The sequence below is a fragment of the Pogona vitticeps genome, chromosome 1, assembly GCF_051106095.1.
Source record: "Pogona vitticeps strain Pit_001003342236 chromosome 1, PviZW2.1, whole genome shotgun sequence".
In the NCBI taxonomy this organism is placed as follows: Eukaryota; Metazoa; Chordata; class Lepidosauria; order Squamata; family Agamidae; genus Pogona; species Pogona vitticeps.
Genome location: NC_135783.1, coordinates 35,725,833 through 35,751,706, shown reverse-complemented (window position 1 = coordinate 35,751,706; position 25,874 = coordinate 35,725,833). Strand labels below are relative to the sequence as shown.

At 39.8% G+C, this 25,874-nt stretch overlaps 1 protein-coding gene and 1 long non-coding RNA gene across 8 annotated transcripts in view; one reads left to right on the top strand and one right to left on the bottom strand.

Annotated features, from left to right (window-relative positions):
- The window catches only part of LOC144585798 (uncharacterized), a 338,116-nt gene that overhangs the window by 135,092 nt on the left and 177,150 nt on the right, over positions 1-25,874 (top strand). The window lies entirely within an intron of this gene.
- DISP1 (dispatched RND transporter family member 1) overlaps positions 1-25,874 on the bottom strand; it is a 116,731-nt gene that overhangs the window by 44,050 nt on the left and 46,807 nt on the right. For 6 of the 7 annotated variants that reach the window (XM_020786621.3, XM_020786619.3, XM_072990671.2 and 3 more), the window contains exon 2: positions 8,274-8,809. In XM_020786621.3, coding sequence (XP_020642280.3) covers positions 8,274-8,779 — 506 coding nt within the window. In that variant the 5' untranslated portion in view covers positions 8,780-8,809. Of the gene's footprint in view, positions 1-8,273; positions 8,810-14,799; positions 25,817-25,874 lie in introns of those variants that run through there. The other variant, XM_020786622.3, reaches the window with a different exon arrangement.

Here is a 25,874-nt window from a genome sequence, read left to right as displayed (position 1 = left end):
GGATATTATTTCTTATAATTTTAAGCAGATCAGAAAAAATAATTTTGTAATGATATAGTGCTAAAGGTTCATTTCATAAAATGGAAGCTGCTCAAGAAAAAAAAAGTCCTTCCCCTCTCTTTTTTCATGGTCTAATTGTATGCATGGCAATATGAACAATTATGCTTAGCTGAAAAATGAATGCAGAATTTCTGAGATTACTTGCCATCATATCAAAGGCCTGTGAAACTAGAGCGGCAATCAGAGGAAATGGCACTTTGAATAATTACAAACAAGTTCTTATTAGAAGGGGGAAAGGTCCAAAATCTACAGTACAGTAACGCCTTCATAAGGATTTACGAAAGTGTCACAACGTCATGAGCAGGCTTTCAAGTCCTCGATATACTTGAGGAAATGTACAAATATTTGAAGTCCCTCTTCTATAAATAAACTCAGAAAAATAAAAACGCCCAGCACTTGTACACACATTCAAGAATGCTGAAAAGCAAAGAGACTCTTGTTGAATCTGGTCTTTTCATTTTTTTTTTCCAGACTGTCTAGTGTCTTGTTTAGAAGAGCCTTGTTCCTTAAGAGTCTTGTTGCTTAAAAGTGGAAGCAATTTAAGGAAGCCATTCATGTATTCAACCAAAAGATCTGTTTTTCTGCAATGTTCACAACTCATTCAGTGTACATTTTAGTGCTGCTAAACATAACTATGTTAAACTTTGCTACAAGTTTTTAAATTATCTGAAACAGCACTTCTGATATTTAATTAACAGTTGGACATAGTTTCAGTTATTTTGATTAAACAGAAATGGCTTGGGGGGCATTCTTATTATATTAATTAACTCATTTGGACATTGCTGTTCAAAGGAGTAACAGATCACCAGGTTAAGTGTTAACTATTTTGCTGATTCTTAGAAGGTGAAAGATGCAGGGCATGGGAAATGAGTTTTGAAACATTTGGTTTCTAGTATTTGCAAACGCCAGTTTCTAAAGGTCAAAAGACGTCAATATTCCGGGATTGCTAAGCGGAGGCCAAAGCAAGAATTTACAAAGACCTTTTCAAAACTGCAAAGAAAATCTAATTTTAAGAAAGCCAGTACCCTAAGTTAGAATGATGACAAGGCCTTGAGTTGTTGAAGAGTGCATTTCTTAAAACAAGAAAATATGGTAAGACATTTAATTGATGAATGCTGAGGTTTTTTTTTTAATACATTACAGTATGTTAGGGATACTCAGTGTGGCGTAGTGGACAGAGTGACAGACTAAGACTCAGAAGGCCTGGGTTCAAATCCCTCTCAGATTCCCCCACCATGGAAATTTACTGGGGGTGTGGAGCTGGTAAATATCTCACTTACCTCTAAAGCTCTATTAGGAGTCACTATATTTTGGTTCCAACTTGACGGCATATAACAACAACAATGGAATACAGTGGTGCCTTGACTTACGAACGTCATGACTTATAACCATTTCGAGTTATGACCAGCTCCGGTTGCAAAATTTTGCTTCTAGTTGTGATCGGAGCTTCGGGTTACGACTGGAAAAAAGGTGGGGAATTCTAATGTATTAACCGTTGGTCAACAAAGAGGCTACTTCTTTGTAGCTCTTTCGCCCCAACAGTTAGAGAGTGTGCGTTGGAGGAGGCTTCAGACTGTCTGGTGCTGCTTTCTGCTTCTGACTTGAGTACATACAGGGTTTTGCAGGGTGGGTTTGGGCTGGCGGGGGGTTATGTTTCTGTGTTGTGATTTTTATTTTGGTGTGTGTTTTGGTGTATTTGTTTTTTCAGCCCCAGTGCCTTCTGCTGGAGCTTGCTGTGTTGTTGGGGGGTTTTTTGGTGATTTTTTTTTTTAGCCCCAGAGCGTTCTGATGGGGCTTGCTCTGTTTGGTTTTTGTGTGTGTGTGTGGGGGGGTTCTGGACCCAGTGTATTCCGATGGAGCTCGCTGTGTTGTTTGTGCGTGTGTGTGTGTTTTTCTTCTCCAGTGCGTTCCAACGGGCTTGCATTCATTTTTTGGGTTTTGGTGATTTTTTTTTTGGCCCCGGCACGTTCTGATGGGGCTTGCTGTGTTGTTGTTGTGACTTTTTTCCCCGATGGAGCTTGCAGTGGTTTTTGTGTGTGTGTGTGTTTGTGTTTTCTGGCCAGAACTGATTAATGGGGTTTCAATGCATTCCTATGGGAAATGGTGCTTCGATTTACAACCATTTTGAGTTACGACCATCACTCCGGAATGGATTAAGTTTGTAAATCAAGGCACCACTGTATTAGCAAAGAAACTAAGGCAATTGGGGCAAAAAATTCAATGCGTCTACAGCATACTGTTTTTACATTCAGACTAATAATCACAGTGGAATATTTGAAAAATATTTAATGGACAAATTTTCTACATGAACTGTGACTTCTTTATCTGAGCAAAGAGCAAAGCAGGTTCTAGTCTAGCAAGTGAGGATGACAGACTAACATTCTGGAGTCACCAGGGTCATCGGGCATGTTCAGGAATCATTCCTGAAAACTGGCTGAGAATGATGTTTATTGCATTACCTAAAAAGAAAAATGCCTAAACTTGTAGTGACTGCAGAACAGAAGATGAACTACTTGGTTAAAGTATCATTTGGTCAAGATAATCTTAAATATAGCACATGGCAGAATTTATGAGAAATGTGAAGAAGGGGCAGATGTGCAGTTTGGATTCATAGAAGGGATTACAACACTCTGCACAAGTACTCAGGAAGAGACACTGTGACATGAGCAGAGACATGTATGCTCGCTTTATTGACTGTGAAGAAGCCTTCGGTGAAGTCTAAGATGGCAAATGGATAGAGTTGTTGTGCAGATCCAAATGCTGGCATCACCACCAATGGAGAAGTTATCAACAGCTTATGAGTAGAGATAGGTGTATTCGTATATGAATACCGCCGCACAGGTGGGCATAATGAGGGTCCAGCCCTCTGGGGCCAGACCGTCCACTCACCTTCTGCTGTTGTTGAGGGCTCCGGGCTCCCTTCCTATCACTCCAGAGCTCATGGTCTGCGAGCCATTCCTGGCAGGAGGCGAGCCTCACTGCAAGGTCGAAGAGTGGCTCACAGACTATTGGGAAAGAGTGAAGGCAAGAGGAGAAGGGGACAACAGAGGATAGGATGGTTGGACAGTGTCACTGAAGCTACCAACACAAATTTGAACAAACTCCGGGAGGCAGTGGAAGACAGGAGGGCCTGGCGTGCTCTGGTCCATGGGGTCACTAAGAGTCCGACATGAATTAACAACTAAACAACAACACACGAAATCTAGTTAAAGAGCCAAAATCAAAGTGTGGAGTTTGTTGACTGATTAAATACCTTTCAATCTGACTGAATCTATAGTGGGATTATAGTTACCTAACAAATAACAGAACAGATATGTCCAGAACAGCTTCTTTAAGATATAGAACACAATACAAAACAAAAGCTTCAAACTAGCTTTGAGCGTTGTATGGCACTACATATTCTTGCTTCTAAAAACAGTTGTCAGGTGCAGTACCACAGTGAAGCACAGAAGAGATAGATCGGAAGCAGAAAACAGTCCCTATTCCTTCCGATTAAATACAATTCTGCATGGCACAGATTGCAGGGTTGTCTGTGGGATCTTCCTCACATTAGCACCTGTTCCTATCTGAACACACATCAGATGTGGAAAGGCAACAGAATATCAATTCCATATACAGTGATGCCCCGCTTGACGATTAACTCGTTAGACGAGGAAATTGCTTTACGATGAAGTTTTTGCGATGTTTTAATAGGGGGAAACCGCTTTACGACGATCGGTTCCCTGCTTCATGAACTGAGTTTTCGCTTAACGACGATCTTTACAGCTGATCGTCGGGTCTTCAAAATGGCCACCCGCTGTGTAAAATGGCTCCCCACTGTGTTTTAGGACGGATTCCTTGCATTACAGGCACCGGAAAATGGCCGCCCTATGGAGGTTGAACCGGTTTTCACTGCATTTCAATGGGATTTTTACTTTCGCTTGATGACAATTTCGTTCTACAGTGATTTTGCTGGAATGGATTATCCTCATCAAGGGAGGCACCACTTTATTGTACTGAAAACATGATTGAGCAATGTAGAAGATCTTCTTGTGGTATAAGATTGGTAGCGGCTCTTTCTCCAAGGAAAGGAACAGCATCTGCTATCTACCCCTTGGTCTGAATTGACAATAGCCTGCGAACAAACCATCTTCACTTCTTTCTACTACTGTAATGTTAATGCCTTACAGTAGCAAATACTGCCTTGGAAATTGCTTAAGGTGGAAACAGCACCCTGAGACAGGGATGGCCGGATCTTTTCTTTCTAGAAGGTTCAGTGAAGTAAGAAACAAGAGAATAGATTGGGTAATTGCACTGGAAGATCTAATCTGGAGTGGGAAATGTGTGACCCTTCAGATGTTCTTGGACTGCCTTCATATCATCGCCCAGCACTGGGTCGGCTGGCTAGGGCTGGTGAGAGTTGGTCCAACACTGAGAGGCCACATATTCCCCTACCCAAATCTGTGTGTATGTATGATTGAGACTAAGCCACGTTACTGTAACCTATTCACTTGATCATTTTATTTTCCCTGTGTGTTATTTAAATAAACCTTCTTCCTTTGTTTGTTAAAAAATCCATTCCTGGTCTGTGTGACTTCTTATAGGGAATGGTTGGTGGCAGCTTAGTGAAACTGTGGCATATCCCAGTAGGTCTGGGGTTGTCACATTGATTGGGTCACGTTATTCACAGAGAAGTTCATGTGAAAGTAGATCAAGATGTAATTGTGTGGGTTTAAAAAGTGCAGCATACATGAAGCAGTTTTTAAAAAGTATTCCAATACTCAAGTTACAATGGGTCACACTTCTTTGTAACTTCAAAATATAAGCAAGCGAAAGAGTTAGTGTAAGCTTTGTGCAGTCAGATTTGTTTTCTTGCATTCTTTTGAAACACTGAAATACAATGGGAGTGTATATGTTTTTCTTTCAAATTCATTATAATTTTCATAATTCAAACCTAAACACTATACAGTATTAAGTCCAGCTCAAGTGAAAAACAGAAAAAATATTGCTTCACTTTTCCAACAAACCAACATACAATGCCAAGAATCAACACTTCATTCTTTTAATGTTAGGTCACTGACAACTGTTACGTTCTAAAGGCATGAAAACATGCTTAAACCTGTGGGGCTCAGTTGGTCACTTGCCAAGTCTCAATTTTTAGTTAAATCTATACAGAGGTCCTTCCCTTTTATAAGCATTTCCCCCCTCACTTTTCAATTTCCAATTAAAATTAAAATTCTGATCATATCCAATAACAAAATGTGACTTCATTATACACTAAATTTAATTAATATGTAATCCAAAGATGGAAGGACACCTGCACTTAATATTATACCGTCAGAAAATGCACAGTGTTGTACTGGATGACTTCCAGCAAAAGCTGCTTTGCACAGAATTTTTTGTTTTTGTTTGGAATTGACTTCCCAGCCTTTACACTTGTGACAAATGGATTGGCAAGCTTGAATTATACACTAATTTTGTGCATGATTTTCACACATAAGATTTTTTTAAAGGAGCAATAAAACGGCTATCTGTCAAATAATGTAAAAAATAATTATTGCAACAGGAATCCCAATTCAGTGGGCAAAGGCCAGCCTCCTACAGAGTGCACTTGCTCAGTCCAAGAATTCACAAGCAAAATGAAGTTGAGTCTGTTCCTACAACACTAGTGACATTAAGTCTGTTATTTTAAAGGAAAATGCCTTAGTATGACTATGAACTTGTGCCTAAAATCTCACCCGAAAAATTGCTTATGTATACTTTGTAGGGAAAGGGAACAAGAGTCTTGAATGCAGAGAAGAGGAGTAGAAATGAAAATGTGGATGGACAGAGGAAAACTAGCTAAAAGACCACAAAGAGTTTCAAAAAGTCAGACCAGGGGCTGACAAGCTAACACGAGACATCAACAGATACCTGCTGAAGTACACTTCTCCTTTGAATTGCATGGGTCTGAGCAGTGCAGTTTTGGTTATCCACGGATTTTTTTCAATAAGAAATCAGTATTTTAACAAATAAATAAAAGATATTTAATAAATATTTGATATTCTCGAAGGCTTTCACGGCCAAGATCCAATGGTTGTTGTAGGCTGACGATGCCAGCCATAGACACTGTCAAACGTTAGGGTTTGTAGTTTATTTGCCCTGAAAATAAGATCTAACCTGAAAATAAGCCCTAGTATGAAACCCCACCCTCCACTGTTGTGTAGCAACCAGAAGATGACAGCAAAAATGAATATAAGACCCTGACTTATTTTCGGGGAAACACAGTAGTTACGTTTTTGAGAGCTTAAGAGTTATACATGGATTTTGAACTACACAAGGGTTAAGCACCCCTAACCCCAGCATTACTGAAGGGAAAAGTATGCAGTATGTACTAGTGGACTGAACGATTTGGGACAGAAAGATCAGAGACAAATGCCCAGATCTGAAGCACCCTCTGTTTTACATGTTTTAAATGAGTAATTTTTCTAATGAGCCCCATTCTGCAGTAACGAACTAGAACAAAGCTAACTCCTTGTCTAGAATGGCCAAGACTGTAATTCACTACTTTTCAGGAGAACAAGGATGGGACAACTGTCTGTTACTCATAATTCATGGGTCTGACAAGAGGGAATGACAGCCAGCAACTGGACAATTAACAGCAAATACAGATCTCAAAGACAAAGAGAAGGAGGAAGGAAGTAATTTGATATAGGGAGAGACTAAGAGTGAGTGAGTGGGAGAAGAGGCCGGTGCCAGATTTGCAAATGAAATGGAACTCTTGCTTGTGTCTGGAAGCTACTTCCATCTGCAAGCCCCTCCAACATGTTCCCAGTGTTTTCCCAGTGGAAAGACCTTGTCAGTTTCTGCATTTGCTTCTTGTCCCTCCCCATGGCCTGCCTTTACCCACCCCCCTCTTTTCTATTTCTCAAACTCTACTCCAAAGCAAATCACATAAAGACAAAACCTAACCTTTAATCCCTAAACCTCCAGGCTTAGGGTGTGGCTTGCTATTTAAGACAACAGTTAGTTCTGTCATAAACACTGAGAAGAGTCACACTCATACAGAAAATGAGTGGGACTTATTTCTGCATAGACATAGGAAAATGGAAGACACTCGGGTACGCAAAATTGTGTAAATTCAGTGTAGGCACACTGCTCACCTAGCAATACCTTCCTGCCAAGTTTGATGTTTGCAAAGTCACACAGATTAGTTATACATTTTTTGCTTCACTAATGCAGTTTAAAGACTGCCTACCCTGTGGCCCATGTCTTTTCTATGTAAAAATGTTTGACATGCTGACTCTTGCTATTAAATGGAAGTAGACGTTCCTTCCCCACCTCAGGCAGCAGACTTTTAGATATCGTAAAAAGGCAGCATTGTTAAAAAAAAAAAATTTGCTCATGTTATTAATATAATACTTGTAGTTTTAACAACTGGTAATGGGGAGAGTTCTTGAGAAATTTTCTTGAGGAACTACAGAGTATTTTCTAGCATTTCTGGAAGATACCAGAGGTAATACATTCACAAACAACTCAATGGATTATTTCCCAAAGTGGTGGCAACACTAACAACGGCCTGAGACCCAAGCAAAATAATGAATACACAACAAACTCCTTTTCAAAAGTAATCTTCTAAGCTCTGCTCTACAAAGGAATCAAGTATTCTACTTATGTGTATGACCTGGGAGATCAAATTCTGACAATACTGTACATTTTTCTGAACTGTTAACGAACATTTCTAAACTAAAAACAGATTTCAACTTAGAAAACTTCCAAGATTAGTCCATCAACACAAAGGAAGGCTTCATGTAAACATCAAAGAAATACTTCCTCCTCTTAGATAATGTGTGTTAGGTGAAATAGTTAAAGTGGATATTTATATATCCACATAGAACCACTTTCTGCAATGTATTTTAAGCAAAATTGTTCGAGATCCACTTAGGGGGAGGAGAGAAGGGTTAGGTCCCAACCAAAAGCTTGTTGAGCTGACAGCTTGAATACCTTATCATTCTTAATTTAAGTGAGACACCTTGATTTATGTAACAGATTTAAGTACTTCAGCATGAGCTCTTCTACTACAGAACTGCATATACTGTACTTCTTTATGAAGCATGTTTGATACCAAGAACAAAAAAGAGTTTGGTTCACTGCCACTTGCGCTATAATCTCCAGTTACATTTGCAGGGAAGTAAAACAAAGAGGATATAAATTGTGTATCAATTCAGACACTACAGAAAATGGAACCTACTTACCGCATACAGGCCACGTGCTGCTGCACAGGCTGATGCTGAAAATGTTCGGGCCACTGATGATGTGGACAGAATGAGGGTGAGGACTGAAGGCAGCAGGCAGTTTGATACAAGGGTGCATGTTTTTGGCAAGCAGAGGCAGAATATTCGGTATGAGGTTTTGGGCAGCAGGAAGTCAATGCAGATGATGCTGCACTGCCAGCCAGGGAAAGACATTCTTGATTACTGTGATGATTCAAGGGATGATGATATGGGCAAGGATGACAACACTGCGACAAAACATGTGGAGTTCTTTGGTCATCTACTGGCAGGAATGGCACTTTCAGCATGCCGTTAAGCTGAAGGCACCCATTTATACTTGTTTTTCTTCTCTCTGTTTCCTTAGATGAGGAGTTTGGGGCTGCAACAGGGCCATCGTTGGTTGTGACAAGATCAGAACTTGTTCCCTTGACTGGAATGCTGCCATTGCTCAAACTTGTAAAGTCCTTGTTTCCATTGTTGGTAGCCATGCTCCCAAATTCTGTGAATATGCAATTCTCCTAGGAGAGTATAGGATAAAGAAGAGAAAATTAAAAATCGAAAAGACAAACCCACAGTTTTGTCTCAAGATTTGATGCAATCCATAGACATACATGAAAAAAACCCAGACAGCTAATATTTTGTTCTGACACATTACATCCCAGTCTTTGTCCAGTTTTACACTGTTGAACCTTGCCCACCACTCTGTCATAAGACACTGCGCCACAGATTAACAATTATGCAAAGTATATCAAATAAAAAACTAAAAGTCTTTCCAAATCCTTTTCAGAAGAAGATTTTGCGAAAACCATTGAGCGCAAATCTCAGTGGCCTTTGTGCTTCCCAGGCAAGCCCATGACAGTGTTACCAAAATTCACACAAATTACAGAAAGAGCATTGTGGCTTCAAGTTGAACATCTGGAGTGACCTTTACTAACTGCTACTATAGCTCTACACTAAACTCTCTCTACCTGAATCAGCAGCTGTGGTTACAAAGAATATGCAATTTTTTGTTTTGGAATTGCAGCCAAAGGGAATGCTGTAGATTGGGTAATGGTTGCCTGTGGCTAGTACAGGAGATCTGAATCATAAGGAAAATGTAGGCTACTAGAGCAACATAAGAGGAACAGTTGATCACATGCATGCTCGAGGATTATGGGGAACAAGCAGCAGCATGCAGGATTAAAGTTTGCATTGACAGAGATGGCATACAAACTTAGGGTGGATTGAGGGTGGAACTGGCAGGGAGAGGCAGGGATGGTTTTGGCATGCAACATATGGAGAGATGGCATGTAGCGATTGGATCTCAAGTTTAAACTTCCAAGTTAATCACAAGCACTCTCTTCCATTGAAGCCTATATCTGCCTCCCAAAAAAGATATCTGCGTGGCTCTTGGGCATATGCTGAAAGTGGAGTTCTCCCACCTTTCTGACTTTGATACCCCTGACTTAGAGGATGGAAGAGCAATCCTGTCAGCTGAGGAAACCTCACCTCCAAGCAGCAGGAATCATGAAAGAAATGAGGTTGAACATTTCAAGAAAAAAATGGCTATTCCATCTGGGAATTTCTAGTGAATCTGTAGGTCTCCTGTTTTCAAAAGCCCTCAAATGGCCTCTAAATCCTTTTCTATTTACAAGCTCCATGTCTGGAACACAGCAGTGATACTGGTGGGGCCATTTTCATTTAGTCATATTAGACTAATTTTTGGTTTTAAAAATAAAGGGAGGTACAGACAGACACCACTGCCTCTGTTGAACAAACTCTTTGGATGAACAGATTTGGCCCCCTCTCAACTGAGTCTAGGACTGTAACCCACTTAGCGCACACACCATATTTGCATAGCCCTGACTTGTGTCTGATTTCTGTTTTTATCTTAAAGCTAGAGCTGATGGGAGTTGAAGTTGCTTTGTGAGCCATCACATGCTGACAAATTATGAAGAAAAACATTTAGTAAATAAGTACAGTGGTGCCTTGCTTAGCGATCGGTCCGTTGAGCGATGAAATCGCTTAGCGATGGGGTTTTGGCCATTGCCAGAGCGATCGCTTAGCGATGGCCCCTATGGGAAAAAATCGCTTTGCGATGATCGCGAGGAAGCGATCATGGCAAAGCGACCCTTTTTGCACAGCTGATCGGCGGTTCCAAAATGGCCGCCGGAAAAACAAAATGGCCACCCGCTGTTTTGCCTCACTTTAGAGGCACCAAAAATGGCCGCCCCTATGGAGGATCTTCGCATAAGGTCAGTTTTTAAGCCCATAGGAACGCATTAAACACGTTTTAATGTGTTTCTATGGGCTTTTAAAAATCGCTTAGCAACAAGCAGCTGAATTAAACTGCGTGTGATTAAATCACTTAGCAACATTTTTCCTGGAACGGATTAACGTCGCTAAGCGAGGCACCACTGTAATGCATTTACTAAATGAATAATACCTCCAAGATCTAGACCACATCTAGATCTATTCCCAACCTAAGGGTCGTGACCCAAAAGGAGTTGCAAAATCTTTCCTGGGGGGTTGCAATCACCTTATATGCATTAAATATCTTCCTTGACATTTTGGAGCCAGGTATTAAAGTCAGTGTGTATGTACATATGAGAAACAGGCCGTTCAGGGGATAAAGAAGCCTGTGCTTTTCAAGAAGGGATGCCATTAAAAATGCCTCCTTATGCACATGTGTCAAGGAGATAATAGGTCACTTGGCTGATATAAAATGGGGTCATGACTCGAAAAAGGTTGGGAACCGCTGCTCTGGAGCAAAAGCATTACTGCTTCAACATGTTGGAATACAGATCAAGATACCAAAGCTTGGTGTTTGTCAATGCCTTGTCAGCGTTCAGTTGGCTGAAGTTTTGGCATTACAAGGGGGTTTTCAGAATTAGTTTTCTCTTCCTTCTCTGCTAGGGAACTGGCAATGTTCGGACAGCCAAGCTACTTAATTGGCTCATGACTAACATTGAGCAGAAGGTGCTTTGCACAATGGAATGCTGCCCATAGCAACCCCAGGGTGTTGCTTCTCAGAGTCATTTCACTTTGGAATCCTCAGTGCCTACAGCTTGTGGGGGACCAGGCAGGAAAGAGTCCTGGATAATGTAACTTAACACTTATTTCTTGTATATTATGCTCAGACACCTTGAAAAACTAATACAAAACTGAAACTAGTCATAACATGACAACATCTCCTAAGCAGGTATATTTTGCTCCAGCATCTGTCTCCACACATTCTTGTTTAATATACTTACCTGACCCTCTGTGCCCCCACACAAGCAGATTTTTTTTTAAATCTTGAAGCTGCACACAAAATATCTGAGTTTATATTTATGTCCTTTGAGATCCAGTAGAGTTGCTAAAAGGACATAAACATCAACTCAGATGTTTTGTGTGCAGCTTCAAGGTTTTTTTTTTTAAAAAATCTGCTTTTAAAAAACAGCTGAGTTGATATTTATGTCCTTTGAGATTCAGTAGAGTTGCTAATTTGACCAAACTCCAGGAGGCAATGGAAGACAGGAGGGCCTGGCGTGCTCTGGTCTTTGGGGTCACGAAGAATTGGGCACGACTTAAGGACTAAACAACAACAAGAGATGCTAAATCACAGCTTTCCTATGTACTCTACAGCAGCTTTGGAGTCATTTCTAAAAGTAGGCATACATTCCTTCTTCTTCAAGAAGCATAGAAATGCAGCTCTTTTTGTGCATTAGATTAAAGGAACATGTTGATATGGAAATAACCTATTTCTTATGGACATGCAGGCACCCAATGCATATAAGCAATTTGCTCCATGTATTCTAAATTATTACAGAAAACAACTGATATGGACATTCATTCATCAGGGCAATGAGTTAATGACATGAATTCACCAGGGTAATCAGCTAATGCTGGGATTCAAATATGAAATGTTCTCATTGTTACAGACTGCCAAGATGCTTGCCGATCCTACAAATTGATGACCTCCAAGTGACCTATCATTAACAGCCTTGCTCAGGTCTTCCAAACTAAAGGTAGGAGCTTCCCTTCTAGAATCAATCCATTTTATGTCTGGACTTTCCTCGTTTGGAACTGTTGTCTGGAATCCTGTTGAGACATTATATCAGTGTAAATACACTGACATAAATGAAATTGCTGCTAAGAAGTCGGTGTAAGCATCTGGTGTCACACAAGCAGAGGTGGGATTCAGCAGGTTCGCACCTATTCTATAGAACCGGTTCCTAAATGTACTATTGGTTCGTAGAACCGTTTGCTGGCCTGAGATGAATGAAGGAGGAGGGGCCAGGTGACCAGCGACGAGCGGGGGGAGGGGGGCACAATTAGCTGCCTCCCTTCCTGTACCACACTGAGCCATCTGAGGTGGGGTGTGGGTGAGAGAGATAAAGCCCTGGAAAGAGCAGAGGCATCACTGGGGGAAAGGGGGGGAGGATGAGTCCTTGACGTCACTGGAGGAAAGCCTATGGCCTTGAGGCGGGGGGGGGGGTGATTGACAAGGCATGAGGGCAGGATACAGAGGGAAAAAGTTTTGGGGTGAGACGACTTCAGTCAAACACCCAACCGTCCTTGTTTTACTATGATTTTTTTCAAGTTAAAGGTACCACATAAGACTGTTGCTCTGCCTGGAAACCACATTAGGTATGCAAAGGCGACCTCCAGGTAACAACAAGCAGGGCTATCAGTCATTTCAGGAGCAGGAAAGGGGAGGGAAGCAATTTTTGCTGGTGAGCTATAGGGTGAAATAGGAGGTAAAGGGGAAGGAGAGATGTGTCAGTTTTCTGTCAAACTTGGTCATAAGCACCCACTGTGAGGTGTGTGTTTGTTTGTGTGTGTGTGTTTGGCACATGCCCACGGTGAGGGTAACAGCAGCGGTATGTCCAAACAGATACACTTATCCAGATGTCTTAATCATGTGAGAAGTAGTTGTGATGATAGGCAGTAGGGAGACCACTGTGAAAGAAACCCTCATCGGATCCCACTGTGCTGGGCATTTATTTATTTATTTATTTATTTAATTTATTTATTTATTTATTTATCCATCCATCATTAGGACATAGAACCTGTTGTTAATTTATTTGAATCCCACCACTGCACACAAGTCACATCACTGTTGTACAAAACTGAATGTCCAAGCTAACTTCTTAACTAGCTGCAATTCAGCATTGGGATTTAAACTAATATTTATGTTAGAAGATGTGAGAAATAGGATTGGGGTCATTGTCTTTTCTAATGAGTGTAATAGTCTTTCTTTTGTCATTTAGGTTTTTAAGACATAAGACATAAGAAATTTATTTGTCATTGCGCTCACAAGTGGGTGCAACGAAATGAGGTGCTCTTCCCCAAGGTAAAACTGGACAACACTACAAAAAAAAGTTAAAATATTCTAGAGAGAATTCAGGATTGATCTAGAACAGGGGTGTCCAACCTTTCACCTTCCCTGGGCCACATTAGAAGATGAAAATTTGGTTTGGGCCACACATACATTTGGTTTGGGCCACATGGGGGGGGCAGCCCTAGCCATCCTCCGCAGCCCCGCTCCAAGCACGTTTTCCGGCAGCTGCGATCTCAGACAGCAGAGGCTGCCAGCTTTGACTCCGGCGGCTTTATGGGGCCAGGAGGGGGTCCACCTATTGATGGGGACGGTGCAATGCAGTCACGCAGCCCCCTGTCCCCTCCCCTCCCACTCCTTCCTTTCCCTCTACTGTTGTGACATGCCCCGGCCACATTCCAGCCGCAACCGCCGGCAGTGTAACTTGAAACTTCGGAATTTCTTTAAAAATAAAAAATTGCACTAGGCCGCATTACGAGCTGACCTGGGCCGCATGCGGCCCTCGGCCGCAGGTTGGACAAGCCTGATCTAGAATGTATTTATTAGCCTTTCTGGTTTTCCTCCAACATCATGTTTCATACAAATCAATTTTCACTGTCCGTCTTTCAAATCTCAACATCATAAATGAGAATATCAGCCTATAGATGACCTTGGGCTTTATCACTAGCAATACATCTTTACACTTTACGATCTTGTCTAGATCCTTCATAACTGCCTTTACAAGTCTCAGTCTTGTCCTGATTTGTTGGCTGCTGTCTCAATTCTAACTGATGACTGAACTGAGGCACAGATTTCTTCATAGTTAACATTACAGTTTTGTAATTATTCTGTACTCATTTTTATTTATTTTTTTAACTATAATTTTTTTTGCATTTTCTTTTTTAACCTTGTTGAGAAAATCTGAAGACTACAGATTCCCTGTCCTTTCCAACAACATATCTCTTTGTTAAGCCTTATTAGCTTCAGAAAATCTGGAATAGCACATTCTAAAAGAATTGCCTCCTAAAGCATAAAGCACTGTAGCTTTGGAAAAATGTTTCCTCCACCTACACAAAGAGATAAAGGTCATGAGCAAGGACATGGGAAACTCCCAACCTAGAGCTGGAGCCTAAAGACCAGCAAAAGGAAGTAATAATCTATTCCAAGATAAGAACCGTGGTAGCATTCCAATATACTACATCAAATGCAACAGGTGACCATATTTACCTTTGTCTTTGTTAAAGGCTACCATTGTCTGAAGTAAGGGCAAGGAGGTACCAATGCTATACTCCTGGCACCTGAAAGTGACAACAGTAACAACACAAGAACGCAGATGTAATAGAAAACGCGGAACTTGTCATTCTCCTGTCACCATTATATGTCTAAGCTTTGTTTTGGGAACAACCCTATAGAGCGTTGTATGCACTTCTGTATTCTTTATTTATTTGTTTGTTTGTTTGTTTTATATCCCGCCTATCTGGTTGGATCAGGACCACTCTAGGCGGCTAACAACCATAAGAAGTACAATACTGCTTGTACAGTATTTTGGTGATAGACCACTAGTACTCCATCTTACATGACTCTTTCTCTTAAATAAACCTCTCTTTCATAGTTGCAAATTTATTGTGTGCTTGTGGGTTCTCTCCAATCTCTTTTCCAGGATAATGCCAGAGGAACAAAAGATCAAAATTAATTATTATTAATTCTCATTTATAACAACTTTCAGCTGTTTCAAGTAATTGCTGTTTTTTGCCAATAACATGGCATCATTTGCACAAATTATTTGAGGCTTTCCCCATCAATTTTCACCCTTCCTTCATCTGAATGAATACAGCTTTTTGTATGAACATAGTCATACAGATTAGATAGGCAAAGAAATAAACCACATTTTTCACCGACAGCTTTGCCAACAGGAATCTACTCTGTTTCTCCATATCCTGCCCTATCAGTACCCTTTTGTCTATAGATTATACATCACAACAATCCAATGTATTCGATATAAAACACCCACTTCTTTTAGAATGATACATAGTTTTCCATGAGAAACTCAATCAAATGCTTTGCTGTAATCTGTAAAACAAACTTATTTTCTTTAGAATCACTTTGGTACACTCAAATAAATAACACATATTGCAGTATGATCTCTGGTATCCTTTCCCTTTCTGAATCTAGCTTGAACATCTTTATGTCTTGCTGTATATATGGCAAAATTCTTTGTGGTAAAATCTTTAGTATCATTTTGCTTGTTTGAGACATTAATGCGATGCTCCTATAGTTACTCCAGTCCACTTTAGCTCGCTCACTTCAAGTATTACAATGTTTAAATGACTCATTTCTTGCTTTATGGTTCAACCTTACCACAATTCATACATTTCACATTCAATTGCAGCTTCTGAATTTCTTTTTCTCTCTGTGCACATAGAGAACTAGACATATTTTTCGCTTTGTTACTTCATTAGCAACTGCATTATTTGTACTTATATTATGCCCTTTGTACGTATAACTGAATGACTTCTGATCTGGATGCCTTAACATCCAACACCGTCTCTTGTTTCATTTTGGATTGTCTCATCATAATGCTTTTGAAGCATAAATATCAAGGAAACCAGAAAGGTTAGCTGGAGTGTCTCTGCCACTATCTATGAACACTCTTCTATCAGGGTGACTTTCCATTAGTGCTCTTGCCCTGCAGTTGAATTTCAATAACTTCTCTAACCCCATCATAACTGGAACTGTGAATGAGCTTTTATTGATGAAACCATTGGTTCCTGAAAAGGATGAATGAGGTGTCTCAGCTTTGACCACTGCATTGTAAGTGAAGGTGTTAAGGTGTGAATCCAAGGGAAGGTACAAAATGTTATGTTTTTATAACCTGGCCTGGCATCTGCACTGTTACAAAAAGCCAAACCATTATGTGGACCTAACAGATGGATTCTCCTATTGTCACTATTGCAATGTTGTCTTGTCAACAAAGATGCCCTGCAGAATGGATAGAACATGTGGAATCAGTCACATGAATTGCTGGATAGCTGCTTTAGGCATCTGACTGTGGAGACAGAGGTTGAGCACTTGATTCCCCACTGAGCCTCCTTGACAGGGTTCCTTCCAGCTTTGCAGTTCTAAGACAATGAAGAAGAATAGCACTTCCCAAGATTCCTGACCAGTGGCTATTTTGGTTAGGGTTGATGCAGTTTGAAGTCCAACATCTTTGTAGGGCCATGCAATCCTCACTTTTGGAATAAAATGAAAACCCAAAGAAAGGAAAACACAAAAGCAAGGAAGCCTTTGTGTTTTCACAGAACAATGACTTCACGATCTGTTTAGACTACTGCATGTGTAAGTGAAAAAATGAGCAATGACCACCAAAGAACAGCAACTTTTGTCCTTTGCAAAGCTTAAGCAGAGAAGAGCAACATAGGAAGTATACATGGGAGGAGATAGTAAAAGCAAACAGACAAATCAGCAGTAACACAAAGTAAGGTTTAAAAAACACCCCCAAACAAACCTTTTCCTCCACACCAAGGTTTCCTCTAAGGTGAGTGGCCGCGCAAGAGTGCAGTGCTGTGCCCCCCTCTGTGCACCCACAATGACTATTTCCAGCCCCTCTGGTTCGGGTAGCAGCAGAACCCATTCAGCTGGGCTCAAAATTAGAGGGAACATTACTCCCCACAGCAACTAAATTCTGATTTCAGAAAGCCAGAAAGAAAGGTGCCAAGCAGCCAACCCATAGAAGACATCCCACAGTTCATGGTGTCAAATGAAAATGATACATTTCTTAGTGAAAGCCAACAGGATCATTCCACAAGTAGCTACCCACAGGACTACTTAGCATGAGAAAAGGCTATATATGCTGTTCTGATGTTAAAAATGGAGCAGGACTCCCATGGTGTCTTTTAGAAAACTGGTTTACCAGGATTCTTCAAGCTTGCCTGAATTTGTCATGAATTAAATGCTATGGACAGTAAAAAAAACCAAGTAGATGATATAGAAGATAAGCTAGCTGTACACCACACAACTTCAGAAGGAACTATGCAAAATGTTAACATATTTTGTCTCTTGTACTCTTACACATTAATTTTATTTGTAGCCTGTCTTCCTTTTGTCCTCCCTGCTTTATCCTTACAACAACCTTGTGAGATAAGTGTGAAATTGGCTCAAGGTCTCCCAGTGAGTTTGATTAACCAAGTAGGAATTGTAACTCAGGTCTCTGTAGTCCTAGTTAAATACTCTAGCCCACTGGTTCTTAACCCTGCGTTACTCAGGAGTTTTGGACTGCAACTCCCAGAAGCCTTCACCACCAACTGTGCTGGCTGGGGTTTCTGGGAGTTGCAGTTCAAAAACATCCAAGTAACAAAGGTTAAGAACCACTGCTCTAGCCAATTGTACTACACTGGCTTTCCCCACTGAAGGCAACTTATCCTAAAGAGATTCACAGGATATAGACCATTGAGTGGCCTAATAGTAAAATGTAGCTAAATGTACATCAGAATAAATCAAAGGGCTTACATTTGATTTTAGAAAAGAGGAAGGGTTGGGAGAGAGAGAGAGAGAGAGAGAGAGAGAGATCACAGGGGTACTTAAAATTCCTGCTGGGTGGTAGACAGTGTTGAAGAGGGTGCTTTGTAGAAAGTCTGAGATACTGTAAAACCTGTGGCATCCTTGATGTCATGTGGCACCTTTAAGGCTAACAGGTTTTATTTAGTGTAACATGTCACGAATTACACACTCACCCACTTTACCAAATATATCTGATTCAATAGGTTGAAGTCCACAAAAGCTTATGATAAATGAAACTTATTAAAGCTTAAGGTGCCACAATATTCTTCTGTTATTCTTGCTGCAACAGATGAATATAGCATTGAGAAGCAGGTGAGACCCGATGGCCTGCGAGGCCCCTTCCTACTCCATTATTCTATGATTCTATGGCGGGTTCCCTCCCCATGCCAATTCCTTCAATAAAACTACGCATCTTATGTGAGAGGTTGAAAGAGGATTTACTGGTTTAGGTAATAGATGGATTTGTTTGTTTGTTTTCCGCCTCACTTAGTGGCAACCCACTACTCTGGAAGGTGAACACAGAAAGCCTCTGTAATTCCTGTGAACAACAATATAAATTAATAACACAATATAAGAAATAAAAAAAAGAAATGATCTGATGACATCCAGATACAGGTCTTAAAATTATTACATCAAAGGTAGTGTGCTTTTAAAGGCTTCTTTGTAGAGTTCTTTCTTTGCATGTTTTCCAAATATACAAAAGGAGGGGGTCTGACACACCTCCAGTATTTAGGCTTTGTTCCCTTGGAACTGCAGAGTTGGAAGAGACTCTATGGATTATTGAGCCCAGCCCATGTCAAGGAGACACAGTGGAGAACTGAACTTCCAACCTCTGGCTTTGCAGCCAGATACCTAAACCACTGAGATATATACTGTAGGAGTTTTCTTACTCCACTGCTTTTAAGCTGCTGGACTGGGTGAGTTTGCATGGAGTATGTATGAACTAATAGCCTCTTCTTGTATTTGAACATAACGTAAGAAGAGCCCTGCTGGATCAGGCCAAGGGCCCATCTAGTCCAGCTTCCTGTATCTCGCAGTGGCCCCACCAGATGCCTCTGGGAGCACACAAGATAACTATATACCTGCCTCCTGATACCACTCCCCTGCATCAGGCATGTTGAGGGATCTTCTTTTTAAGCCTGGAGATTATACATCCCTATCATGGTTTACAACCTGTGATGGACTTTTCCTCCAGGAATCTGTCCAATTCCCTTTTAAAGGCATCTAGGCCTGATGGCATCACCACATCCTGTGGCAAGGAGTTCCACGGACTTAACAACAAGCTGGGTAAAGAAATATTTTCTTTTGTCTGTTCTCACTCTCCTAACATTCAATTGGAGTGGATGTCCCCTGGTTCTGGTATTGAGTGAGAGGGAAAAGAGCTTCACTCTATCCACTTTATCCATCCCCTGCATAATTTGCCTACAGACAATCATTATTGCATATGATGAGTTTTCAGAACTACTATATGTTTGAATTATTTTATTTAATCCTGTTCATTTGATTATGTTGGGCGCAACTTTGTGACCCTTGGTCTAGATGGCTGCATAAAAATCTAATAAATAAATAAATGTGTGAACAAACTGTAAGATGTTGTCAATATAGAGATATTGACACATAGTCAATATCTCTACCATATTCCGGGCAACTCATTCATTTTCAATCTTTAGTGTGACGAGTGAATTCATTTGCTTCATACTGAATAACTAGGTGAGTACAACCACAAGCTAGATCTTTTTTGTTTAAATGAAAATGAAAGCTCAACAAAGCTTAAAAACAAAAAGAAACAAAATGAAAAACAAAATGAAAAACAAAATGAAAAACAGCTCACCAGGATACAGTATATGGAAAGTTTCCATATCAGTCCTGCACAGTTCTTTAGAATGAAACCAAACATAGTTTTCTGAACACAGAGCTGCCCTCCAAGGTTGAAGTTTGTCAAGAGAACTATATCTCTGAACCATATGTAGGATTTTGCATTCATTCAACTGAATGTTAATTTTAGATGCAGGTAAACTTTTCCCATTCCTTGAGGCCCAAATGACAGTTTCTCACTGCTCTATTTTTTTTTTAAAAAGTGTTTTATTTTAAATAAGGAGGTGGGTGGAGGTTAGAGAGAAACTGCCTTAAAACAACATTGGCTCAAGAAAAACATCTGGACCAACATCACTTACTGCTCAAATTGACAAGTGCAAAAGCAGGTGGGAATGATGTATTGGAAATGTGGTTGGAGTTGCTCCCATAGAGCAGAGAATTTATAGACGACTTTAAGAACCAGTGAAGGAGCTATTCCAATGAGATAAAATCCAATTGTTGGACCCAAGTAGGGGAGACTCAGAATGAATGGAGCCTGTTAGATCAACACTAATGTAAGTGCCACTTATTCATCAGATCTGCTCTGGGTAGAGTTGTCTAGCATCTCTAAAATTTAAAATTAAAAAAAAAGGCACACCGCTGTCTTTCATTTAGCCTACGTTCAACTCATGTTGTAGCCAAATACCAAATTATTCACAGATCCTGAGACAGGCAGATCCCCAGATAATGCTGATTAGGGGGCTTGTGTTGTTTAAATTTTTATCTTCCTGCCAAATAAATCACACTGTTTGTAAAGGTATGACAACTGAAAATGTGACAACGTCTTCTGTTAATAGGTTTCAGTGAAACATTTTTTTCCTAAATATCACATGAAGAGTAAATGGACTTGATTTAAATCAAATTTAAATTTTAACAAGTCAGATTTTTCAATTATTTTACATTTTTAAAAATCATTCTTTTGGTTTATCTTGTGATTTAAATTTTGATTTAAATCAATTTGATTTTTAAAAATAATTAATTTTTCTTCACTGTTTATGGAACAATATGCAGGAGTCTGTGCATTTTAACTAAAAAAAATTATTGGTCCTTACAAGATACATATATAATAAAATAATAACACATTCAGATCCGGTTTACAGTGTCATACATAATTTCCTCCCCTTTATAAAAATATATACATCAGCAGGAATTTCCTCCCCTTTATAAAAATACATACATCAGCAGGAGAGAACTCATCTAATCCAATGTGACAGAGACAAACTGCAGAAGTTAACTTCACTCCACTGCAAATTATTATATTTTTTAAAAATTAACCAGAAGCAACAGGTGGTGTCTGATTTTTATTTTTATTTTTTTAATCAATGCAGTCAATCTACCTCTTGAGACAGTTCTCCTCAGGCAGTTACAGAGTTTTAAAAATGCTTCAAGTCATTGATCTCAGCTTCTGGCTCTCAGCTACACATTGTTGGAATTCTCTAGCATCTTTGCTATTTCCAATACATGGGAGTCTCTCACCATTTCCTGGCATTTGCCTTTTACTTTGTTTATGGGCCGCTAGCTATTCCTTGAAAAGTATGTCTTATTTAACTGTGCCCTTACTTGCTCGTCAAATAAATGACATGTCAATGGAATACTGTTCCCTAAACAAACAGCTCAGATCTGCTTTATGAAGTTTTTTTTTAAAAAAAGGTGAGCATGTTTAATTCAGCAAATAGCAAGATTGATAATGCCACAATTAGTAGGTTAAATTCAAAACTGAATGAGCAAAAATGAAATATTTTAGCAGAGCAAAAACACCACAAAAAAGTCCCTCTGCTCCATATGGTCAATGCCAGGACCAAGAGCCAAGGCCTGCTTTTCCAACTCCCACATCTAAAAGGAGTTTAAGCCAGAGGGCACTAAACAATTGTAAAAGTGCAGCCATTTTGTATGCTTCTTCACCCTGAAGCTGGGCATTCTTTTGCATGGCAGTGGCTGCAATTTTGTGTGAAAATAACTTATCTTGATCCAGGTAAATATAAATTTCAAGTGAGGTACCTATGTTACATTTATATATACACACATACACACACACACACACACACAGGACTCACCTTAGCTGACACATGAAATGAAGATGCAGAACAGACGGCAGACATTTACATTTTATTGGCTTTGGAGCCAGATTAAGTTAGTCATGTTTTAGTTCTAGTGAGACCAATGGGACAAGATACTCTATATAAAGGTAAAGGTTCCCCTTGACATTTAGTCCAGTCGTGTCCGACTCTAGGGCGCAGTGCTCATCCCTGTCTCCAAACTGTAGAGCCAGCGTTTGTCTGTAGACAGTTTCTGTGGTCACGTGGCCAGCATGACTAGACATGGAAGCAGTTAACTTCCCACTGTGGTGGTGCCTATTTATCTACTCGCATTTACATGCTTTCGAACTGCTAGGTTGGCTCAAGAGCTGGGACAAGCAACGGGAGGTCACTCCGTTGTGTGGATTTGATCTTACGACTGCTGGTCTTCTGACCTTGTAGCACAGAAGCTTCTGCGATTTAACCCGCAGCGCCATGTCCTATGGACTCTGTACTCCAGTTCTATTTTGTTGTTGCCATCCAAGTTGGATAAGGGTCTACAGCTGCTAAACTGGCAAATGGAAATGATAGTGGGATAGATAAGGGCCAATGTACTGAGGACAAATTCCCACAGAGCAGATAATCGATGGGCAGACATTTCCCATGTTGGGAAACTGGGGATGCAGCTTATTCCAAATGGGTTTGCATCCCTCCTAGAAGAGCAGGCAGATAGTCTGCAGATATTTCAAGTTCCAGTTTTCACTCAGATCAAGAAGAGAGACTGTCCTCCATGTACAGCAAAATTACATCACAAGTCAACAAGGAGCTTATTTGTGGCATCCTCACAATGAAATATATTCCACATAGAGATATGACCACGGACAAGCCTACAATTGCTAATTTTTTTCTTCTCTTTTCTTCGATTTGGTCAGTCGTAATATATCTGCTGCTTTATCTGCTTTTACCATGATGATATAACTTTGTTGTACTATTGGCACTCCTCTCTTAAATGATCTATCTGTTGAGGACCACTCATATTTATGTCCCTTTACGACCCTTGTAAATGCATGCTAGAGTCTTCACTACGCCCCTTCAGCATGGCATATTATTTATTACTCTTGTATACAATATTATTGCTCCCCACTTATTGACCAACTCGCTTAACAACCTAGTTGTAGGAACAAAAACCGGTCATTAAGTGAGAAGTGCCTGTATTGCACAGCATAATATTTTAATAATCTGGTATGGCTCTGTGGGTTGGAGTACTAATCTGCTCTGTGGGTTGGAGTACTAATCTGCAGAGCTGGGAATCCCCAAAGGTCTTGCCAGGAGAGCCTACTTGGATCATGTATAGCTCAAGAGGTCACACACCCTACTACCTGTATGGCCTCGTGCAGGCTGTATGGCCCCAGAATACTAGCAGGAGTGTCTGGAAAACTTTCTGAATATGCCTAGAAAACCAAGGAGATTAAATTTAATCCAGAATTAATTTGACGGCACACAATTTAAAATATTATTTTGAATGATCTGTATATTGTACTGGTAAATTAGTTTTGCCTCAACCCACAACTGTAATTCTTTTCTTTTATTGTCCTCTGGACTTGGTATTTTACTCCTCCCTACATGTGTGTATCTCAGGATTTATCTGATATAGTGGGTTGTCACCCATAATGTCTTATTATGTACTATTATGCAAATACTGAACTGCTGGCAATTTATGATAGTCTGTTCTGATTTTCCCTCCATTACTTTATGATTTATTGTTATCTCCTGTATCTTCGTTGTTTTTCATTGCATTATTTGTGAACAGATCAGAACAGTGCTATAAAATACTTAACTGTTTCTGACCAAGGGCCTTTACAATATACAGTATACAATATACAATACTGTACATAAAACCAGAAAAATATTTTTTTCAGTTTAATACACATAATAGTGCCCAGCATTAATGGGGCAGTGTACAACTAGATTGTTAAGCGAGTTGGTTGATAAGTGAGGAGCAATAATACTGTATACAAGAGTAATAAATAATGTTAGTCTTTAAGGTTCTGAAGCATAAGCTGACCCTTATTCTCAATTATTTTACATGATAGCTACTTAAATTTATATTCTCCTCAAACCTAAATAAATTAATTCCCTTTTTCATAGGGCTGATGTTTGCTCACCAGAACTGAGCAGTGAGTTACTGCTATCAAATGATAGAAGGCATCATAACTTGCTAGAATCATATCTTTATATATTTGTTATCTAAACTGATTCGTCACATGATTCAACACCTTGTAAAACATGAAGTAAAAAGTTAATTGTCTCCCCTCATATTCAGTGTCTGGTTACATCATTGCTAATCCACACCCCTGAAGACTTCTACATATCTCTCCTGAGCCTACGAAATTATTTAATTTTCTGTGCTGAAGGCTTGGGTGAGGAACTGCAGTTTTGGTGATGCAGAGTTTCCAGAGATCATTATGCCAAGGTAGTAAAAATTACATCGCTGATAGGGACCAAATAGACTGTTTGAGAATGCAGGTTAATTCATTAATAGCAGCATCACAGTGAAGGAATGACTAATGACTTCACAAGCCTTATTTCCAAATATATGCAAACTGGTTAATTTGCCCAAAACAGGTGTGGGGATCATGTGACCCTCCACAGTTGTTCATTGGGAACTCTCATTAGCTTTAGACATCTTAGCCTACATTGAGGGTTTTCACACAGAATTATAAAACTGTACATCTGGAAGGCACAGTTTCAAGGGTCACTGAGTCAGACTCTCTGCCAAAACAGGAAACCCACAGCTGAAGCATCCCTGACAAATGGCCATCCAACCCCTTTCAAATTTGCTAATGATGAAGAGTCCACTACCTTCCAAGATAGTCCTTTCCATTGCTGAACAGTTTTCACAAAGTTCTCACTAATATTTAGTCTAAATTTCTTTTCTTGTAATTTGAATCCATTACCTCAGGTCCTAATCTGTGAAGTCACAGAGTTGAGAACTGTAATCCAGCAATATCTGGAGGACTATGTATTCTCCACTTCTATCTTACAAAAAGCTGGAGTCAGTGATGAAATAATGTGAGTTATATCGAACAGTTGTTCTGCACCAACAAAAAAACCACTTCTTTTTGTGTAAGGCAGGTAAGAAAGAGGGGCAGAAAATTAGAGCATAAAAGCAAAAAGCACATTTCAGAAGGGAAAACTGCTGCTAGATGCAACCTTGAATGAATACATCCGTTTAACAGTTTCTTTGTTTCCCTGGCATCACACCATACAAATTAAAAGGTATACACTGTTACCTATAAAATAAAAAGAATTATTTGCTAAATATGGCAATAGCCTCTTCAAAGACCTAAGATTATAGTCTGCCATCATAAACAATAAATTTTCAATTGCCATATTTTAAGCTATAAACTTACAAAGACATCCTGCACCAAGCAAGACAACCGCACACATAGCACAATTTTAAAAGATTACAAGAATCCAGAATGTCATTACACTAAATCTTATTTGTACAGTTTTCCTTACTAAGCAAAGGGCAAGTTACAGTTTTATAAACCCTAAACTTAAAATAACAGTCCTTCAAAGTATGAAAATGTACTTTTTGTTGCTAAACAAAAAAGCACCTGTACCAAAACTTTCCCAGGCACTTGCAATAAATTATGCAAACAAGAGAGGTCAATATTTAAACTAACATGGGAATTTTTTTTGTTAAGGTAACACAATGCAATTTAAAAAATCCCCAGCTCATGATATGTTCTTTGTAAATTACATACCACGAGTTTAAAAACTACTGTGGATAGTGTATTATTGTGCCGCCCTAGCAAAAGTCACATAGCTGATATAAGAGAAACAGACTACCGGCATGCGGTAATTATTATG